The 23,238-nt window shown below is 40.1% G+C and overlaps 1 protein-coding gene across 4 annotated transcripts in view; it reads left to right on the forward strand.

Moving 5' to 3' along the window:
• CWC22 (CWC22 spliceosome associated protein homolog) overlaps nt 1–7,335 on the forward strand; it is a 65,398-nt gene extending 58,063 nt beyond the window's left edge. For all 4 annotated transcript variants that reach the window (XM_060411094.1, XM_012132272.5, XM_012132279.5 and 1 more), the window contains exons 18-20: nt 699–800; nt 897–1,117; nt 5,876–7,335. In XM_060411094.1, coding sequence (XP_060267077.1) covers nt 699–800; nt 897–1,117; nt 5,876–6,444 — 892 coding nt within the window. In that variant the 3' untranslated portion in view covers nt 6,445–7,335. The remainder of the gene's footprint in view (nt 1–698; nt 801–896; nt 1,118–5,875) is intronic.
• The last annotated feature ends 15,903 nt before the right edge of the window (nt 7,336–23,238 follow it).

Here is a 23,238-nt window from a genome sequence, read left to right on the forward strand (position 1 = left end):
TCCTGTGAAAGACGGTTTTTTCTAACTCTGCTGCTTAGTCCACTGAGCGTGTCACTCAAAACCACATGATGTTGCCTTTTTTCTGTTTGTTCCCCTCCCGAGAAGTAGCGATTCCATACAGTCTTCACCCTTGATTCCTCTTGACTGCTTTTCCCCTTCCGCCAGTGCCTTGCACAGTACTGTGTAGACATGCGTGCGTGTATGTACAACAAAAGAGGGCTTTTTTTTTACTTTTCTGTACATACACTCAAATATAAATACACATATGTATCCATAGATTTATATGTGTTATATAAGTATATCTATTCTGACTGTATATGAAAGCTTTTTTTAAAAAACCTCCTCTCATATAATTATAGAAACCAATTTAATTTCTTTATTTTGGGCCACACCTCGTGGCTTGCGTGATCTTAGTTCCCCTATCGGGAATTGAACCAGGGCCCGTGGCAGTGAAAGCACTGAGTCCTAACCAGTGGACCATCAGGGAGATTCCTGGAAGTCAATTTTAGTAAACCATCACTTGACCCTACTCATGTCATTAGATAGCATGTACCCTGCCCTAATCAGTGATTTTTAAATCACTTGCTTATATTTCATTTACTAATTTAATGTATAGAAATTCTGAAAAATGACTGTATGTGGATTTTGCCTTTTTATCTCCAAGCATTCTGTTCTCTTCTGTTCATTTTCTTTTTCAGAACTCTACAGCCATTCTTTGAAGGATTATTACCCCGAGATAACCCAAGAAACACTCGATTTGCCATCAATTTCTTTACTTCTATTGGTCTTGGAGGTTTAACGTAAGAATTATTATCAGAGTTTTATTCAACTTATCTCAAACTTACCTCGCAGTTCCTTCGAGGCAGAATCTAACAATGGGTTATGTTTTTAATTAGGGATGAATTGCGTGAGCATCTCAAAAATACACCAAAGGTCATTGTGGCACAAAAACCAGATATTGAGCCAAATAAATCCTCCTCCTCTTCAAGCTCTTCTGAGTCCTCCTCCTCAGAGTCTGACTCCTCTGCCTCTGATTCAGACAGCAGTGGCAGCAGTTCAGAGTCTTCTAGTGAAGAAAGCGACTCTTCGTCCACCAGTAGTCAGAGCTCAGCCTCAGGTACTGAAACTCGTTTATAATTGATCGTGCTGTTTTCTAACAAGTATGTTGCTGGTGGTGTTTATAAGCGAAGAGAAAATTTGATGGCTTATTTATTTTAGAGTTCGCTTGTTTAAAAGCCACAATTAATAATATAAATGATCATCTATCACTGTTGCAGTCTATACTGAATTCAATATTTATAATGTTAGGGTTATCTTTTGGAATCCTCTTCATCAAAATGAAGATACTCTGTTGGCAAATATTTGTTTGAGTGCTGACTGAAATGCCTTTCATAATGTCTGTCATCTGCTTTGGAGGAGCTTTCCTGATGGTTGTATTTTAAAGAAATTTTAATTTTTTAGTATTAACAGTGAAGCCCTTATGTTAGTAATTGACACATACCACATATTCAGTGCATGTCTTACGGCATTCAGCTGTGTAAATTTTCATAAACCATATCCATGTATCCAAGACCCAGAACAAGAGCAGCCAGTACCCCAGAAGCCTTCCCTTGTTCTCTCCCCTGCTAAGTACCACTCCTCCCATCCATTGGCTCATGGCAGCTCCTGTTCTGATTTGTAATTCTCTAAATGAGTTTTGCCTGTTTTAAACTTTGGAATTATGTGTTATGAACTCCTTTATGTCTGGTTTATCTTTCAACTTTATGTTTGTGAGATGCAGCCATACTACTGCATTTAGTTATTTTTCATTCACTCTCACTGCTGTGTAGTTTTTCAGTTTGTATAAGTATTTCATAGTATATTTAATATTTATCCTTTTCACTCAGTGGAAATTTAAATTTATAAATAGCGTTTCCATGAATGCTACGATACATATCTTTTAGTGACATATGTGTGTATGTGTACGCACATTTCTGTTGGATATGTTCTAGAGGTGGAATCCCTGGGTTGTAGGGTGTGTGTAGAGACTGCTGAACAGCTTTCCGAGTGGTTATTCCAGTTTACACTCCCACCAGCCATGGATGGGGCTTCCCCAGTGGCTCAGGAGTAAAAACTTTACGTGCAGTGCAGGAGCTGCAGAAGAGGTGGGTTTGATCCCTGGGTTGGGAAGATCCCCTGGAGGAGGACATGGCAACCCACTCCAGTATTCTTGCCTGGAAAATCCCATATACAGAGGAGCCTGGCAGGCTACAGTCTGTAGGGTCAAAAAGAATTGGACACGACTGAAGCAACTTAACATGCAGGCAGCCATGTGTGAGAGCTACGGTAGAGTAGCTTCCATCTTCACCAACGTTTTAGCCATCATTTTCATTTTAGCAGTTTGGTGGGTATGCAGTGGCATTGCATTGTGATTTTAGTTTGCATTTCCTTGATCACTAGTGAGGCTGAGCATCACTTTGTGTATTGTTGGCCATTTGAATATTTTCTTTTTGTTAAGTGGCTGTTCCAAGCTTTTTCCCTCCCCCCACCCTTTCAAAATTATGTTGTCTTTTCTGTTTATTTATAAGTGCCTTTATGTATTTTGGATATGTCTCTTTTGTCACATGTATATATTGCAAATAACTAGCCCCGTTCTTGTCTCTTAAGCCCTGCGAGGCAACCAGAACTATGCTGGTTTCTTCCCTCAGCAGCAGCCCTGAATCAGCAGATGCTTGCAGGAAGAAGGTGACATCGGCTCACTTCTCTGTGGTTCTGCCTTCTCTTGAATCTTGGCCCTTCTAATCCTCCTTTTGTTTTGCCAGCTCACTGGGGTCTTCTTTATGTTTTATTTAAAATAATTTTGACTTGTAAGAAAATTACAAAAATAGTACAGAGAATTTCCATATAGCTTTCACCCAATTTTCCCTAATGTTAGTATCTTCCATAGTTTAGTTATCAAGATCAGGAAATTAACATTGGGAAAAGACTGAATTTCACCAGTTTTTCCACTGATGTCCCTTTTCTTGTTCAGGATCCTTCTTGCCTTTAATTGTATTTCTCTTTAGCCTTCTATATAACCCACGATAGCTTCTCTCAGGCTTTTGTCGGTTTGAATGGCTTTGACAATTTTTAAGTCTTTTGGTCACTTACTGTGCACAATGTCACTCAGTGTGAATATCTGTCTGTTTTCTCATGATTAGAAGGAGATTATTCATTTTGGGCCAGAATACCATAGAGATGATGTGTTATTCTTACTGTGCCTTACTGAGGAGTTGATAATGTCTTATAGGTGATATTAACTTTAATCACTTGGTTATGGTGTTATTTGCTGGATTTTTTCATGGAAACTGTTTTTCTCTATAAATTACTGTTCAGTTCAGTTCAGTCGCTCAGTCATGTCCGACTCTTTGCGACCCCATGAATCACAGCACGCCAGGCCTCCCTGTCCATCACCAACTCCCGGAGTTCACTCAGACTCACGTCCATCGAGTCAGTGATGGCATCCAGCCATCTCATCCTCTGTCGTCCCCTTCTCCTCCGGCCCCCAATCCTTTGCAGTATCAGGGTCTTTTCCAATGAGTCAACTCTTCACATGAGGTGGCCAAAGTACTGGAGTTTCAGCTTTAGCATCATTCCTCCCAAAGAAATCCCAGGGCTGCTCTCCTTCAGGATAGACTGGTTGGATCTCCTTGCAGTCCGGGACCCTCTGAAGAGTGTTATAGGCCGGTATTTCAGTACTATGCAGATCTCTTCCTTCTCCTCTTTCAGTCTTCTGTTTTTGCACCCATCTTTGGATCTTATCTGCAACACTTGTGACTATAATGTTTGCCAAATGGTGGTTTTTCTATTTGTCTCTTTTTTTCTACATTTGATAATGAAATTTCTCTTGTAAAAAAAGAGTTTGTGCCCCCTGCATTTATTTATTAATCGTGTTGCATATATCAGTGTAGACTCATGGATATTTATCTTATCCTGTGGGTTAAAGTCCAGTGCTGTCATTTATTTTCTTGTTCAGATCATTTCAGCTTTGGCAATTAGAAATTCCTTCAAGTTGACTCCTCTGTTCTTTTGACACACTCCCATCGTTTTTTTCGTGAGCACTTCCTTCCTTATAGCGTGTCAAGTTGTATCAGATCTTTAGTGCCTTTAAATAGCAGATGTTAAGCTTTTATCAGGCATTTCTAGTTGTTTTCAGCAACATTACTAGTCTTTCACAATCTTCTTCATCTTCCTTGGAAGAGGGCGTGCTGTAGTAAAGTATTTTTTCAAATATGCCATTTTCTGAAAAGGTCTATGTTGTTTTCCCCAGGGCCAACTCTGCCTTCTTTCACCATAATATCTTAATTTAAATAAAAGAGAGTCTGATTGCCCAAAATGCATGTCATTTCTTGTTTTTTAATGTGTATTTCAGAGAGGCAGCACTTCTCTTCACAGCCTTTTTAGTAGGTTGGTGAGGCTAGTCTTTACACACTTGTTTCTCTTCAGAGTGTTTTACATACTATGTGGCATCCAGAATTAGGGGACTCAGTGATTTATATTGTTAGAGCAAGACTCCATTTACTCACAGGAAGTTTTATTCTTAAGTTGAAATATACTAACATTGTTCATTTACCATTCACCTCTAAAGAATTTATTTCATGGTATCTGTTTTGAGAACAGATGATAACACAGCATGAACTGCTGCAGTAAGGAAGCTTGCTGATTCAAAATTAATTTGCCTCATCATACAATTTCAGTAGAGAGCTTTCAGTTTTATTAATAACATATTAAATAGCATAAAAGCAGTATGAACTTATACCAAATTAGAAAATTGTAAAGCAAACACCAAAGAGAGAGGAAAGTGCATATTATTGTCAGGCTCAGGTTTTGGTGTCAGGAAGCACCAAGTGTGGGATACAGAAGGGTCAGAGAGGCGTTGATTCTGCACAGAGCCAGATGGTTTCTGCTTGGGTGGCTGTAGTTCAGCTGGACTGCTTGATAGGAACCAGAGAAACGGGTCCTTTGTGGCACCCAGGACCCGTGGGTTTGCCATGGGTAGGGATTTGGCAGGAGAAATAGATGCTGGTACATTTGAGTGGAGGCAGGACGAAGATAGGCCGCTTTCCGACTTTGACGGAAATTGTGGTCATCTCAGTGCTTTTGGTTATGTGCCCGAAGCAGATAACACAAAGTGGCTAAGTGTGTTTTATAGCTTAAAATGGGTAAGATAGTTCATTCTAAGTGATATTTATATTTGTGGACAAACTGATAAAAGAAAAGTTTCGAGGCCTTAGAAGAGTTTTCTTAGCAATCAAGCCTTTGCAGCTCTCATAAAGCCTATGATTAGATTTCAACATAGTTTCTCTTTGCATAGTTACTACTTCTCTGGTAGCAGGACTCTTATTTTTGTAGACAGAGGTTTGTATTTGAAAAATATGTATTCCTGTTTTTACACAAACCCAGTCATCCCATTCAACCCACCTTTTAGGAAGTAATGTTGCTGGCATGTAGGATCATTATATTTTAATTATGTATCATCTCTGGCATTCTGTTTCATATGACATAATAGATATGGGCTGAAATTTATGTTTTGGATAAAATTTGTAAGTGGAAATGTACCACTTTAATCACTTTGTTAAAACTTTTACATTTGCTATATACCTTATTTTAAACATTTATTTATTTTAAGGATCAAAGCAGTTACTTCAGTAACTAATATATTGTATATTCTTAAAAATTACATTTTTTGTATACTGTTCTGTCACCAGATTTTGCATTCAGTCAATTTGACTCTTTATCCAGTTTTTCTGAATTAGTAAACAAACCTATAATGTATAAATAAATAAGATTTTTTTTCAGTTGTGAAATTAAGATTAAAATATAAGCTGACTAACTATATTTCATTTTACACATGCAGCTAAAAATGTAAGAAAGAAGGGGCATGGGAACCACAGAAGTAAAGAAGTAGATAAATTGATCAGGAAACAAGAAATGAATGATAGAAAACAAGAAGAAAGAAGGCCAGAGCATCGGCACCAGGAGACAAGGACTGAGAGAGAAAGGAGGTCAGAGAAACCCAGAGAGAGAGATTCAAGAGGCTCTGGAACAAAATACACTTCAGACAGAGGGATTCCTCCTGAGAGAAACAGCCACAGCAGAGCCGTGCGTGACAGAGACCAAGAAGCACGCATGGGTTTGGAACATACTCATGGAGATCCCAGAAAGAAACGGGAGAGGGGAAATTCTTTCTCTGAAAGTGAGCACAGACATCGAAATAGGGACAGTGAGAATTTTAGAAGGAAGGACAGATCCAAGTCAAGAGAAAAAAATAAAAAACATTCAGGTTCGAGAAGCGATGAAGATAGGTATCAGAACGGTGCTGAGAGGCAATGGGAAAAATCTAGCCGATACTCTGAACAATCCGGAGAATCGAAGAAAAATCAGGACCGGCGAAGAGAAAAGTCTCCAACAAAGCAAAAAAAATAATTCTGCAAAATCATAGAAACTGAACATGCCTTATATTCAGTTGAAACAAATTATTTTTTACATCGATTGACAAACTTTGTAGAGAATTATTGTATAAAGTACTGGTTTGTATTTGTACATTAAAAATGTTTTCTTTTTAATATGTTTTATAACTGATACATCTCAAGGCCTTCTACAAAAAATTATTTGAGAAGTTTCACCAGAGAGGGTTATAATTCTTGCCTATATTTTATTAATAAAACAATCAAAATGTTCATTGAATTGATGATTTTTTTATCAACAGTTTTTTTCTGATAATGTTTCTGATTGTTTATAGGATTATTATAATGAATTGTTAGTGACTTTTTATTTGTAACTGAAGACCAAAATAGATGAACCTTTTTAAGGTTTTTGCTTTGTTAATGAGATATTATAAACTTTTCTTAGGAGTCTTGCTTTTTTTTAAGTAGAGGAATTATTTTAAGTTTTATTTTATGTTTTTAACAAAATATGTATGTATAATTTTTTTTCAGAAGTGTTTCAGTGAAGCTAGGTGTATGTTAGTCTTTAAACAAATACACAGCTATCTTATTTAATAATTAGGACTTCTCTCATTGACAACATTTCTTTCTGGACTGTTAGGTTAACTGTTAATTGAAATTCTTTGTGATTAGTGCTTTTTCTCAGCCTTGAAGTTCTATCACTTGGTAAGTTACTATGTATTTAAGTTTTAATGTAGATTAATAGGTTATTGAAAAACATGCAATCATGAGAAATATATGCAAGACCAACTGTGAAATAATTTTAGGTTTTTTTAATAAGAATTTTAAGGGTTGCTATCCTTGTAACTCTCACCAGTTACTATGTGACCATATTATTTATTACTTTTGAAATAAAATATTGCCTCTGAAATTTTAGATTTGCTGACATTAAACCGCATTTACTAAATGAGCCATTTGTACTTGCTCACCTTAAGAGCATATAAAATCCATTTTAGGCAGTGTCCAGATTCAAGAATAATCTTAAACCATTTTTAAAAACCATTTTAAAGTTTGGCTTTTGGGCACACTCTGATTTATGTAAGAACTTGAGTATAGGGCTTCGCTGGTGGCTCAGGGGTAAAGAATCCGCCTGCCAATGCAGAAGATACGGGTTTGGTCTCTGGTCCAGGAAGATCTCACGTGCCACGGAGCAGTTAAGCCCGAGTTCTAGAGCCCACAGCTACTGAGCCTGTGATGTGGAGCCAAAGAGCGGCAACGACAGCCCACGCGCCGCAGCTGCTGAAGCCTGCGCGCCCGGAGCCTGGTCGGCACAGTGCTCGGAGCCACGCAGTCGGCGGCCCATGCACCACGGCTGGAGAAGAGCCTGTGCGGCAGCCGAGACCCGCACAGCCAAAATAGATAAGGTTACATATTTTAAAAAACTTGAGCATAACTATAACACAGTCCATGTCGATAAAGGCATACTAGGTTCTCTTCCTCTTCTCCCCCTGACCCCGAGTATTAATTGAATATGGCAGTTTGGAAAAATTAACTGTGGTGGTTAGAAGGTGGTAAGTTATGATTAGACCATCACAGATGTAGTACATTTCACAGAACTGTGAAGCTCAGCAAATAGGATTTAAGGAACATACAGGCTGTAAGCCCTAAGGGAAATAAATGAGTTAATTCTTTTAACTTTATTATCTAATTATTATCTAATTAACATTCATCTTTAGAGGTGTTAACAAGGAAAATGTACTAGAAATTTTATTTTCTCAACATTATTTCATAATTTCTAAATGTAAAAATGGAAAACCATTCTTTTTATTGAGTACTTTAGACGTTAAAGAGTTTTTAAAGTAGATTTTTTTTTTTTTTACTGTAACTTTTATTGAACTTCTGTGTTGCCAAGTCTATTCTAGGAATTAGAGATAAAACCATGAAGAAAACAAAGTCTCAACTCTTAAGATAGTATGGTTGGGAAAGAGACCAGCGAAAGACAATGAACAAAGATATGTAAGTGTACCCGGTGGTAATAAATGCTATGAAGAAAAAAGGAAAGGAGAAAGTGTGATAATGGAGGGGGACAGAGGGTGATGACCCTACCTAGGGAAGTCGGAGAAGATCTCTCATAAGGTGGCATTTAACTGAGGCAGAAGGAACTGCTGAGGTATAGATATTTATTTACAGTAAACATTGCCTGGAAATTTTTGTTAACATTTCCTGTTCTACTTAGTTCAGCTTTTTTTTGCTCCTCAGTATTTTATTAATATTTACTCTTACAAAAGCAATTAATGAAACACCTAACTGCCTTCAAGCAGAGGTTTTTAAGAGGAAGGGAGTCCTATCAGGACATAGTAAATAAGAGCCTAGGTGAAGAATACACTATCTGCCTTCTGGACGCATTTCTGTAGCATCAGATATTTGTTCCCGTCCACTGCCTGCCACTGAGGCAGATTTCTCACCTTCATCCTTTTTAATATGCAGATGAGAAATTTGTTTGTTATTCCTAATTTTTTATCTTAGGATTCGTATTTTGTAAGGACCAGCTGAGTTACAGGTATTTCACATGCATTGCTCATGGTTTTCCAGTTTCTCAGCTTCCTTGCTCCTCATCCATCCCTGCCTTTCACATCCCTAGCCACCCACTCCCATGGTCATCTCCTTCATGTCAACTTCAAAATCCACAGAACCTCTGCAATCTCTCCTTCAAGCCTCACACTTTAACCACTGCCCATCCAGCTCCTCTGCTCGAATGCTGCTCTCCTAGCAATCTTTTCACTTTATCACAGCATTAGAGTTACTGACTTTGGTATCACGTTATCCCACTCCCTCATTTCTTCACTTCCTTGTTCTGTAGTCCATCATTTGATGGATGAAGTAATGAATAAACCGATTTTCACAAAATGACCCTGTGAGAATTGGGTTTGTCTCCCCATATTACAGAAGAGTGAAGTCCAGAGAGGTTAATTAGGTTTGAGCCAGAAAGCTAGGAAGTGGCAGGCCAGATTTTAACCCAGATCAGCTTCATTCTAGTTTGAAAGAAGTGTTTGAGTACCAGCTCTGCCACCTAACAGCTGTGTGGACTTGGGCAAGTTATTTCATCTCTCGAACCTTCACATTCATCTTTAAAATGCTTATTGTGCCCACGTTATACAGCTGTAGTCATGATTAAATGAAATAAGCAGTCAAAGTTATATAGTAATATATAGTGCAAAGTGGGCATTCGACAAATACTGGTTTTCTTTTTCCCCAGCATCTAGCAGAGACTTAGAAAATTAAGGTTCATTGATTCTAAGGTTCGTGATGGCTCTGTTATATCACTGTAATGTGTGTTCTTAGTTGCCAGTTGTGTCTGACTCTTTGCGAACCCATAGACTGTAGTCTGCCAGGCTCCTCTGTCCCTGGGGATTCTCTATCAAGAATGCCAGAGTGGGATGCATACCCTCCAGGGGAATCTTCCCAACCCAGGGATCAAACGGAGGTCTTCCACTTTGCAGACAAATTCTTTACCATCTGAGCCTCTAGGGAAGCCATAAAAAAAGGAGGAGGGGTTGTGTTAGAATAGCAACACAGGAAATTAATGGATTTTTCTAGAGTCAAAGTGCGACAAAGAGCAATTCTCTGTCGCTTTTCTCCTGAGGTAGTACTTCTTTCCCAGATGTATATATTCTTTCACTTTAAGCAACCAGCTTCTATTACCCCTGATTGCACATTTCCCAAACATGTTGTCAGAAAGAGGGGGGAAAGTTTTGGTTATCTCTGGGTGATAACGAGTGACTTTTTTTTTAATGAGTGAATTTTTTGTTCTTGACTTTAATACTTTGTTTATGCCATTGTCACTGTGTTATATTTACTCAACTGATGCATTTTTTTCCCTAACTCATGTCTGCCTTATAATTGTATGCTTTCATGCACCAAGATCTTTTAGAATCCTGATTTTTTTTCCTAATCCTTTTCTCACTTTTTCCAGTGTAATAATCGGAAGTCCTTTCTCATCTTTCAGATTCTTTCATTCTGTTCCATGTTTATTCCACTGAATGTTTCTTATATCAGGCAAACTTTAATGTCGGCTGATATTTCAGGAGAGAACCCAGAGTGCCTGTGAGACCTGTAAGAAACCACTGTCGATTCACTGAAATACTTCCAAATGGTTTTCCTGGCTCTCCTAATTCTCATCTCTTGTGTCCCCTACTCCAGCCTTTTGTCTCTGGATCTGCTCTACAACTTGTATTTATACCCACCCTCTTGTTTCTGTTTAAATGTCCTTTAAAACTTTTGAGTACCTTGCATATCTCCATTTAGAACATGATTTCTTGAAGATAGGCCTACCTGTGCATTCTGTGTTTTCTAGAGATAAACGTGAGGACATCTCTCTACCACTATGACTTGCCCTCCTTACCATGCTTTGTGGTGTGAAATGAAACTTGGTTCGCCTTTGGCCAGCTTTACACAGGTAGACGAAGAAAGGGGATAGCTGCCCAAAGTCATGTAGGGTGTGCGTGTCTGTTGTGTATGTACAGAGGAGCACAGGCTTGCCTTAGAAAAAGATTCCGGTTCATAAAGAGTAATCTATTACCATTTAAATTAAGTACTCTTTGGCAAATTTAAATCTGACATTTATTTCACCTCTGCCACTTGCTGGTTGTTGACTTTCAGACAGATCCTTTAACCTCTGTGTCCCAGTTTTCTCCTCTGTAAAATGGATTCATAATAGTAACTCCCTCAAATAGTGAATGATCTCTGTGGCATACTTAGAATAGGACCTGGAACTAAGCGCTCACGGTTACTGTTTGTATTGTTATTGTCACTAAAGCTGACATAGTAGCAGTTGACCAGGAACTGCAAAATCAAGAACCTACAGGGGCCAGGAGGGTCACAGTCAAATGTGGGAAACAAGTCATTTAAAGGCACAGCAGGTACTTAGCTCCAGTGTGCCAGTGGGAAGGAAGACCAAAGATTGACACGTCTCCCTGGTTTTGAAGAGAATAAGAATTGTGTATGTAGCTCTTGAGTGTTAATTGTTGATGGTGACCTCATGTAAATTTAAAATAGCCCAGATTTTTGAAAGTCCAAACAAAGCTTTTGAGTATCTGGTTTGTGATTCTACTGCAGTCCCTCAATAACAATGTGTTACTTGATTTTGAAAAGACACTACTTACTGTACAAAAAAGATCATTGTTTCCGTTTTTGCTGTCAATAATGTTGGGAGAATAGGCCCTTCATCTTCCTTGAGAAGCCTCATCTGCTTTGCTAGCCTCAGCAATCTCCTCTAGATAAAATTTTTGTTAAGTTTCAGTTCCGCACATCACTGGCCTACTGCCCACAATGTCATGGATCCAAAATACAGTTCATTTTTCCTCAGATCTACATCTTTTCTAACTTAACTGCAAATGATTTCACCCATCTCCCATCACCTTTACATTTTCAAAGCGGTTCTCCTATCCTCAAATCACCCAAATTTTATCAATATCGCTTTTGGAAATCTTTGCCAATGTCACACCCAAACTGCCACCTCTGTAGTCCTGGCCCTTTTAACTTTGTGGCTGGACTTGGAAAATAGTTTGCTGATCATCTACTGTGTGCCAGGTACTATTCTGAGGATATTTGTTTTTGTTTGGTCTCTAGGTCATATCCAGCTCTACCACCCCATGGATGGTAACCCGCAGACTCCTCTGTCCTGAGGATATAGTGAAGAGCAAACAAACAGGGGACCTGTTTTCAACTGAGCCTAAATTCTTGCAACAGAAACCAAAGATAAAGTTTGAAAGTAGAGACTTGTGCATAGAAAACTGTTAGCTATTCAGAAAAGTCAAAAGAATAGTATGGTGACCACTTACATACCACCTACCTAGATTCAGATTAATCTAAAGCATTATTTTTGTCCTGTCCTCCCCTTAGGCACTAAAGTCCAATGACTCTTCTAGTATTTCGGTACAGTTCAGTCTTCCTCAAAGTTTGCTTTAGGAGCTGACCATCACTTGAGCACTACCATGTGGCAGGCCAGGCCTAATTTTGACAACCGTAAGGTAAGGGCTATGACAGTTTTATAGTTCACACACTCAGCTGAGACATCACAAAGCCAGGGCTCCATCCACCACGTGACCACACACACCAGATGAAATAATTGTTTCCTTAAGGTTACCCTGCCACAAAAACCCTGCTGTAGCCAAGCTGGTTATTTTAAAATACTACCCTTTCTCCTCTCTAGACTTCTGCCTCCCTCCTACCCTCCACCTAAATTATCCCTGTCAGTCCATTCAAATTTTTCAAGATTCATCATACATCTACTTCACTACTAAAACGAAGGTTGCTCTGATAAAGAACCCAACAATGGCTTTTCCTTCTGTACAGCCTGATACAATTCAGGCACACATAGTAAAGGGCTTATAATTAGCATTTATGTATTATAGAATGAGATCATTTATATTTTTTGTCTTATCTCACCTAAGTAGATTGTATGTTTGTCAGTGACAGATATTTTGTCTTAAGCATTGCCTTTTTGCCTGAACCTTGCTATAGTCCAGTGTTTCTTAACCTCAGTACTATTGGCTTTTTGGGTTAGTTAATTAGTTAGTTACTTGTGGGGGCCTGTCCTATACATTGTAAAGCATTTAGCTGCATCCTGGCCTTATCTGTTAGATTCCAGAAGCACAAACTCCCAGTCCTGACAGTGAAAAATATTTTCAGACATTGCCAAATAGGCCCTTGGAGGCAAGATCATCTCTAGCTGACTACCACTGCCATAGACATATCACTTAAAGAAATAATCTTCAGCTCAGTTCAGTTCAGTTGCTCAGCTGTGTCCAACTCTTTGCGACCCCATGAACTGCAGCACGCCAGGCCTCCCTGTCCATCACCATCTCCCACAGTCCACCCAAACCCGTGTTCATGGAGTTGGTGGTGCCATCCAACCATCTCAGCCTCTGTTGTCCCCTTCTCCTTCTGCCTTCAATCTTTCCCCGCATCAGGGTCTTTTCAAATGAGTCAGCTCTCCGCATCAGGTGGCCAAAGATTGGAGTTTCAGCTTCAACATCAATCCTTCCAATGAACACCCAGGACTGATCTCCTTTAAGGATGGACTGGTTGGATCTCCTTGCAGTCCAAGGGACTCTCAAGAGTCTTCTCCAACACCACAGTTCAAAAGCATCAATTCGGTGCTCAGCTTTCTTCACAGTTCAACTCTCACATCCATACATGACCACTGGAAAAACCATAGCCTTGACTAGACGGACCTTTGTTGGCAAAGTAATGCTTTTTAATAATGCTGTCTATGTTGGTCGTAACTTCTCTTCCTAGGAGCAAGTGTCTTTTAATTCCATGGCTGCAATCACCATCTTCAGTGATTTTGCAGCCCAGAAAAATAAAGTCAGCCACAGTTTCCATGTTTCCCCTTCTATTTGCCATGAAGTGATGGGACCAGATGCTATGATCTTAGTTTTTTGAATGTTGAGCTTTAAGCCAACTTTTTCACTCTCCTCTTTCACTTTCATCAAGAGGCTTTTTAGTTCCTCTTCACTTTCTGCCATAAGGGTGGTGTCATCTGCATATCTGAGGTTATTGATATTTCTCCCGGCAATCTTGATTCCAGCCTGTGCTTCTTCCAGCCCAGCGTTTCTCATTATGTACTCTGCATAGAAGTTAAATAAGCAGGGTAACAATATACAGCCTTGACATACTCCTTTTCCTATTTGGAACCAGTCCAAATACCATGTCCAGTTCTAACTGTTGCTTCCTGACCTGCATACAGATATCTCAAGAGGCAGGTCAGGTGGTCTGGTATTCCCATCTCTTTCAGAATTTTCCACAGTTTATTGTGATCCACACAGTCTTCAATGGATCACAGTGATAGTCCTTATTCTGGGAACCTCACCATCTTCCTCTTATTTAAAGCTGTGTGTACTTATACTGCCCTCTTATTTTTATGAGGGCAAGATTTGTTTTAAATGGGGAACTCACCACTAATAAAGTGGTAGGCAGCAATATTCTGTTTTTGTTTGGCAAAATATTCTGATATCATTCTAGCAAACACATCTGGTTGACATTTTAAAAGGCAGATTTTCTGCAAATGGAAGCATGATTAGCCTGTTAATATAGTTATCTCATATAGATTCTTTTTTTTTTATTTTAAAATCTTTAATTCTTACATGCGTTCCCAAACATGAACTGTAGCTATTTATTATTAACCAACACATTTTAGAAATGGAAAGCAGTCAGCTGTTAATATTGTATTATTTCTAATCCCATATTAGAGAATTGTGCATGCTAAGTTGCTTCAATTGTGTCTGACTCTTTGTGACCCTTTGGACCATAGCCCGCCAAGCTCTCAAGTCCTTGGAATTCTCTAGGCAATACTGGAGTCAATTGCTGTGACTTCCTCCAGGGGATCTGCCTGACTCAGGGATCAAACCTGCAACTCTTATGTCTCCTGCTTTGGCAGGCGGGTTCTTTACCACTAGCGCAAACTGGGAAGATTATCCAAAGTCCAAACACCTCAATTTTTGATCAGGCATTTCAGTGACGATCAAATGGTTGTTTAAAGTGAATTAACTAGTTATTTAATCAGTCATTTCATGCACTATAAGACCTAAAAGATTGAGCAAATTGAAGTTGAATCTCCTGTGCATTAGCTTCCTTCCTAGAAAAAATCCTGCAGTGAGAAAACTTGCTATGAATCAGTCCTTTTGAGTTCCATACTTTACATAGCAGCCTGTTTGCTCAGTCAGAGATGCGCCCTTCTCGAACACTGTTTTCATGGCCGACGCATGAGAAGCCCCTTTGAGGGCCCTACTGAACATTTGCTGCTGTACAAGGGTTATTCCTTCTCTCTGATCAGATAATTCTGGTGAACGGCCAACAAGAGAACTCCCTGGCCCAGTCATACAGAATAACTGAAGCCCTGGGCAACACCATTGGTTCACAAGTGAAAATGTGACCTAAGCTGGGCCACTCAGAGCATTCTCCAATGGTTTCAGCTTGGAAGGGCACACAGAGCAAGGAAGGTGTCTCCTGAAGCTGGAGCATCCACTGCCCTATGGAAGAAGCCACCCTGCAATAGAGGATGAGTACAGCTCAAAAGCAAGCAGCACACAGACGGAAGAGGAGTCCTAACAAGTTTGAGTCCTTAAATTTAACTGTGGCTGACACAAGACCTCCCAGTTACATGAGCCAAAAAATTCCCTTTTCTACTTTAGCTACTTTGATTTAGATGTGTGCCACTTGCACTAAAAGTGTGCCAAATCGCTTTGGTCGAGTCTGACTGCGACCCCATGGACCATAGCCTGCCAGGCTCCTCTGGCCAAGGGGTTCTCCAGGCGAGAATACTGGAGTGGCTTGCTGCGCCCTCCTCCAGGGCATCTTCCTGAACCAGGGATCGATCCTTTGTCTCTTACGTCTCCTGCATTGCAGGTGGGTTCTTTACCACTAGCGCCACTGAAAGCATCTGTATTAACTCAGGTTGACTGCTGTTGATGGGCAGGCTTAATAAGGACAGCTCTTCCCACCATACTTTGCTTACATACTTCTGCTTCATATCCTCTCCTTCTGAGTATAGATGGAAATAAATATACACTCAATAATGATAACCTGTGGAAAAAAAAATATAACAAAGGACCTTTACAGAAATATCTAAATGAGTGATTTTAAATGAGGTTAATTTAAAATGACATTAATTTTATTACTAGTGCTCTATTTTTATAACAGAACCTCACTTTTGCTATAGCACTCATCTTGGGCTTTGAAATGTATTGCACAGATGTAACAACTCAATTCACAAACGAAAATTGGTTTCATATTACTAGTGAAAAGGACTAACTGCAGCTATTTTGGGAGTTGTAATGCCTCCTTTAAACCACAAAGATACTTGAGCATATCACCTTTACAACTAATGTATTCTCCCGATCATTTTACAAAATGAAATACTGAATAGTAAAGACCTCAAAGGTTTGCAGTCTTCTCAAAAAATATAAATGCAGCCTGAGAATCCCATTATACATAAATACATGCAGATACACTTCCTCGAAATACAGAAAAAATGTAGAAAATAAAGATTTCCATTCCGCAAGTTTGAGAACAATTTTGCTTATGTTCTTAATATTATTTTCTGTCCAAAAATGAGAAAGTGAAGTTCTTAAGGATAGTTGTCCAAAGAGAGGAATGAGAGGAGGGGAATTTGTGTTTGAGGTTAATGAATGGTGCTGTATTGCTCACCTGGGCTGGAGACAAGTATTGGAGAGTCTCTAGGAGACATGGGAGGCACTGGAGAAGAACAAGAACTAATGAATAAGAGTCTTCTACTAGTGTAGACACTTTTTGGAGGTCAGGAGTTCATTTCTACATTCCTTTGTAACCCCAGGTCTCTCTATGTATTATAACTATATTCAGTTCAGTTGAGTCGCTCAGTTGTGTCCGACTCTTTGCAGCCCCGTGAATCGCAGCACACCAGGCCTCCCTGTCCATCACCATCACCTGGAGTTCATCAGACTCACGTCCATCGAATCAGTGATGCCATCCAGCCATCTCATCCTCTGTCGTCCCCTTCTCCTGCCCCCAATCCCTCCCAGCATCACAGTCTTTTCCAATGAGTCAACTCTTCTCATGAGGTGGCCAAAGTACTGGAGTTTCAGCTTTAGCATCATTCCTTCCAAAGAAATCCCAGGGCTGATCTCCTTCAGAATGGACTGGTTGGATCTCTTTGCAGTGCAAGGGACTCTCAAGAGTCTTCTCCAACACCACAGTTCAAACGCATCAATTCGTTGGTGCTCAGCTTTCTTCACAGTTCAATTCTCACATCCATACATGACTGCTGGAAAAACCATAGCCTTGACTAGATGGACCTTTGTTGGCAAAGTAATGTCTTTGCTTTTCAACATGCTATCTAGGTTGGTCATAACTTTTCTTCCAAGAAGTAAGTGTCTTTTAATTTCATGGCTGCAGTCACCATCTGCAGTGATTTTGGAGCCCCCAAAATAAAAAAGTCTGACACTATTTCCACTGTTTCCCCATCTATTTCCCATGGAGTGATGGGACCGGATGCCATGATTTTCTTTTTTTGAATGTTGAGCTTTAAGCCAACTTTTTCACTCTCCTCTTTTACTTTCATCAAGAGGCTTTTTAGTTCCTCTTCCCTTTCTGCCATAAGGGTGGTGTCATCTGCATATCTGAGGTTATTGATATTTCTCCTGGCAATACTGATTCCAGCTTGTGCTTCTTCCAGCCCAGCATTTCTCATGATGTACTCTGCATAGAAGTTAAATAAGCAGGGTGACAATATACAGCCTTGACATACTCCTTTTCGTATTTGGAACCAGTCTGTTGTTCCATGTCCAGTTCTAACTGTTGCTTCCTGACCTGCATACAGATTTTTCAAGAGGCAGGTCAGGTGATCTGGTATTCCCATCTCTTTCAAAATTTTCCACAGTTTATTGTGATCCACACAGTCAAAGGCTTTGGCATAATCAATAGAGCAGAAGTAGATGTTTTTCTGGAACTCTCTTGCTTTTTCAATAATCCAGTGGATGTTGGCAATTTGATCTCTATATCAAAACTATCTCTTATAGTTACTCAATAGGCATTTGATGAGTGAATGGGCAGATTATTTTGACTATTGCTAGGCAGAATGATTTGATATGCTTTGGGATTCTCAGGTTTTTATGAAATTTTAAAGCAAGATCAGCTACTGTTAACCTATTTTGGAGTCCAAATGTAAGTATTTCATTTGGTAGAGCAAGAGAAAGTAGAAGGTGAGAATGCATTAGCTTAAAAGGCGTGAAAAGTCTTATCATTGGGGCTTAGAGTCTCATGATCCTGGAAATCCTTTTTCCACCGAGTACATGAGTCCAGGCTAGTTTGCTGGGTAATGAGAGGCCATGACCGCACCCCTAGCCTCCAGTGAGCCCTGCCCTGGCTGTCACAGACCAGAAGAACCACCCAGCAACCCCTCAGAACTTTAAGAGCTAATAAATGTTTGTTCTTTTAAACACTGGTTTAAGAGTATTTTGCTTTGCAACAAAAGCAAACAGATACTTCAACAACGATCTGAACTTTTTGCTCAGCAACTAGTATAATAAATACATTTCACATACTGTTGCTGCTGCTGCTGCTGCTAAGTCACTTTAGTCGTGTCCGATTCTGTGCGACCCCATAGACGGCAGCCCACCAGGCTCCCCCGTCCCTGGGATTCTCCAGGCAAGAACACTGGAGTGGGTTGCCATTTGCTTTTCCAATGCAGGAAAGTGAAAAGTGAAAGTGAAGTGGCTGAGTCATGTCCGACTCCTAGCGACCCCATGGACTGCAGCCCACCAGGCTCCTCCGTCCATGGGATTTTCCAGGCAAGAGTACTGGAGTGGGGTGCCATTGCCTTCTCCATCACATACTATTACACACTTAACAAATGTTCTAATAATGAGGACAGTTTCCTCTTGTTCTTCTAACCTTTCTCCTAAGTGGTTGATTTTACAACATAAACGCCCCAATGTTTAGCTTTAGAAATGTTAAAATATTTTAAATGTCTATTGCATTGTTTTTATCATCATTTTGTTTTGTTTTACTAGACCAGCCTTCTTGAAAGCTCCAGGAACGATCTTAATATATGTTAAGGTTTTTCCCTTAAACCATGCTAATCACTGTTTTTTCTCTGTTTAGAAAATAATAATCAAAGCTGTTTTTCAGCAACTGGATGATTTTTTTTTTTTAAAGGAATGTGTTTCCTGTCAGAGAAATGTTGGACAAAGTTTCTATGGAGGGTTGTGGGATCTACTGTAAACTTTTGAAGGAAAGACTTCTCTCCTTTTGGGACATATCTAAAGGTAATCTTTTGATCCTTTCCAACCTCCTGATTTTAGTTTATGCCACAGATGCAACATAAAGAAGCAAGCCCAGGAAAGTTGGCTTGTATCTCTGTGCAGTGTAGTGGGACTGCTGATAATTTTTATAATGGTCCTAACTTTGAGGCTTGTTGCTTATAATTTGGGTATTTAGGAGGCTTCTATATAATAAATGATTTCTCTTAGCTGTGCATGGTAGTTCCCTATCTCTTAGCTGCTATCTTTCTGATATGTATTGCTAATCAGAGGTGCGGGATGAGGGAAACTCTGGTGAATAATTAACACAATTGTATGGCTACGATAAGAAAACTCACCCAAGTATATGTGCTACTGAGAGAGGCACCATCATTAAACAGCTATTAGGGAGCATTGCAGAGAATTCTATCTCTTTTCTTGATGTTTCTACTGGTCCCCACTACTTTAAGTTTAAAAGCGGATAATAACAAGTTTATGTGGCAGACGTTTTGAAATATTAACGGGTATGTTTTCGCTCTCATCTCCCTCCCATCACTTTCTGTTACCCAGTTTACCCTTTTCAGAATTTAAATCATTAGGCAGGTGACCTAGCGTCCTCAGTGGGAGTTGCCACAGTAGAGTCAGAGAACAAAGATGTCAGGTCTTGGCTTTTGAGTTTCAAAAGAGTAAAGCCAAGACATTTGGAAGAATTCGTGATGAGGAAGGCTTGATATTTTATCACTGCCTTCTAAGTTCAAGATTCTCTGAATTTGAAGGGAGGATAGACAACACCATGTAAGTCTGAAATTCTGATAACCCTGAGTCCTGTAACCTGCTGCCCTTTTGGGTTTCCTGGGAAGGTCACAAAACCTGAAGAGTTCTTTGTATCATCGTAGCACTGGAGAATACATTAGAAATGTCTAAATGCAAAGAAGAGACAAAAAAATCTTAGGAAGCCTTACAGATTCCTCATGAAACCCAACCTGCAAAGGGAAGTGAAAGTGAAGTGTTAGTCGCTCAGTTGCGTCCAACTCTGAGACTCTGTGGAATGGACTATACCCCTCCAGGTTCCTCTGTTCATGGAGTTTTCCAGTCAAGAATACTGGGGTGTGTAGCCATTTCCTTTTCCAAGGGATCTTCCTGACCCAGGGATCGAACCCAGGTCTCCTGCATTATAGGCATATTCTTTACTGTATTTTTCTATGAATATGACACTGAGAACCTGTGGACTGGTGGTTTGGGGCCTTATAAGAGGGAGAAGGCAGAGCAGCATATTTAGTGTGAAATTTGCGGTAGAAGGTATATGAGCACTGAGACATCACAGGATTTGCCAGTGTAGAAGAGTGGTGATCACTACAGTGTTCCAAGGTGGATCCATAACACTAAAGAATGAGAGACTCAATCCAGGGGAGAAAACGGGGAGCAAGAAAACCATGACTTCATTGGGTTTACCCTAAATTGGCTATGTTAACTTTTCTGTCACTAAATAAAATAGAGTTCAAAACTGAGGGTTGTTAGATGAGAATAAAACTGCACATCCTGTGATGTGAAATGAGGCTGTAGGTATCAGGCAGCACCGGGTCATAAGGAACACTGTCATCTGTGCTGCAGGAGCCACTGAAGGGCTTCGAACTTGGCTACAGAATCAGCTCTGTGTCTTAGGAATTATCTCTCGGCAGCGTACACAGTACACTGGAGAATAAGCAAGGTTAGAGGAAGGAGCTTTGGTGACCCAGTAGGATGGTGGAGAGGCTCCAGAAGAGGAGACTCCATTGTTGAGAGGCTTGATTAGGGAGCGGTTCACTTGTGTTAGATATCATCTCCAGGATGGTACATGAAACTTCAATTATATTGAAAGTAACATCATACAAGAAAAGATTGAGGACCTCTGGGGTAAAGTCTAAGTTAATGTGATCATGGTCCTACCTGGGGAAAGGGGAAGTAATAAACTTATACCAAGAACTTAATATTGTATAAGATTTAAGAGGGTGCTAGTGCTGAGTCACTTCAGTCATGTCTGACTCTTTGCGACGCTATGAACTGTAGCCCACCAGGCTCCTCTGTCCATGGGCTTCTCCAGGCAAGAATCCTGGAGTGGCTATGGAGAAAGTGTGGAGATTCCTTAAAAAACTGGGAATAGAACTACCGTATGACCCAGCTAACCCACTGCTGAGCATACACCCTGAAGAAACCAGAATTGAAAGAGATACATGTACCCCAATGTTCATTGCAGTACTATTTACAATAGCTAGGACATGAAAGCAACTTAGATGTTCATTGGCAGATGAATGGGTAAGGGAGTCGTAGTACATGCACACAAAGGAATATTACTCAGTTTTAGAAAGAAATGTGTTTGAATCAATTCTAATGAGGTGGTTGAACCTGGAGCCTATTATACACAGTGAAGTAAGTCAGAAAGAGAAAGACAAATACTGTATATTAACACATATATAAGGAATTTAGAAAGATGATACCAATGATCCAACATGCAGGGCAGCAAAGGAGACGCATGTAAAGAACAGATTTTGGACTCAGCAGGAGAAGGCGAGGGTGGGATGGTTTGAGAGAACACCCCTGAAGCAAGTACATTACCGTATGTAAAATAAACAACAAGTTCAAGTTCAATGCGTGAAGCAAGACTCCCAAATCTGGTGCCCTGGGACAACCCTGGGGGATGGGGTGGGGAGGGAGGTGAGAGGGGGGTTCAGCATGGAGGTACACATGTACACCTGTGGCCAATTCATGTTGACATATGGCAAAAACCATCACAATATTATAAAGTAATTATTGTAAAGTTATGACCAATCTAGACAGCATATTAAAAAACAGAGACATTACTTTGGCAACAAAGGTCTGTCTAGTCAAAGCTATGGTTTCTCCATAGTCATGTATGGAGGTGGAAGTTGGACTATAAAGAAAGCTGAGTGCCAAAGAATTGATACTTTTGAACTGTGGTGTTGGAGAAGACCCTTGAGAGTCCCTTGGACTGCAAGGAGATCCAACCAGTCCATCCTAAAGGAAATAAGTCCTGAATTTTCATTGGAAGGACATGCTGAAGCTGAAACTCCAATACTTTAGCCACCTGATGCGAAGAACTGACTCATTGGAAAAGACCCTGATGCTGGGAAAAATTGAAGGCAGGAGAAGGGGACAACAGAGGATGAGATGGTTGGATGGCATCACCGAGTCTATGGACATGAGTTTGAGTAAGCTTCGGGAGTTGGTGATGGATAGGGAACCCTGGCGTGCTGCAGTCCATGGGGTGGCAAAGAGTCAGACACAACTGAGCAACTGAACTGAATTATTCTCCAATTAAAATAAATTAATTGAAATTACCAAGCCCAACATTGGTACAGGGGAGGGGGCTGGAGATTGAGTTCAGTCATGTGGCCAGTGACTTCATGAATCATATCTAGGTTGTGAAACCCCAGTAAAAACTCTGGACATGAGGCTTGGTGTTAGTGAGCACCAACCAAGGGCTTCCTGGTTGGTGAGTACATTGACATCCCAGAAAGGTGGAGCTTCCTGACACCATGGGGAAAATGCACGGGAGCTCTGCCTCCCCCCTCCCCTCGGTCCTCACCTATATGTGTCCTTTATAATAAACCTTTAATTGCAAATCTAAAAAAATTAATGCTAATACTTGAGTGGGTTGCCATGCCCTCCTCCAGGGAATCTTCCCAACCCAGGGATCCAACCTGAGTCTTATGTCTCCTGCTTTGGTAGGCAGGTTCTTTACCACTAGTGCCACCTGGGAAGCCCAGGATTTAAGAGTCTTATTTAAAGACTGGTGCTGGCCTTTCACATCTAGTTATGATGTAGGCTGTAGAAAGTCCTACATAACAAGAACAATCTAGATAATGTACAGATTCATAGTTTTTTTGTTTGGAGGGCAAAGAACCTAATAAACTACAATGAGAGAAGAGATCCACAGATGCCTCATTCTTGGTGGAATAGCTGGAGGAGGAGGAAGCTGATACAAAAGTGTGTAAGAAGAGTGTGGTTGGGTTTTTTAACACATTTTTAAAGTCTGAGTAAAGGCCAGTGTGATGATT

The sequence above is a fragment of the Ovis aries genome, chromosome 2 (assembly GCF_016772045.2).
Source record: "Ovis aries strain OAR_USU_Benz2616 breed Rambouillet chromosome 2, ARS-UI_Ramb_v3.0, whole genome shotgun sequence".
NCBI classification, from domain to species: Eukaryota; Metazoa; Chordata; class Mammalia; order Artiodactyla; family Bovidae; genus Ovis; species Ovis aries.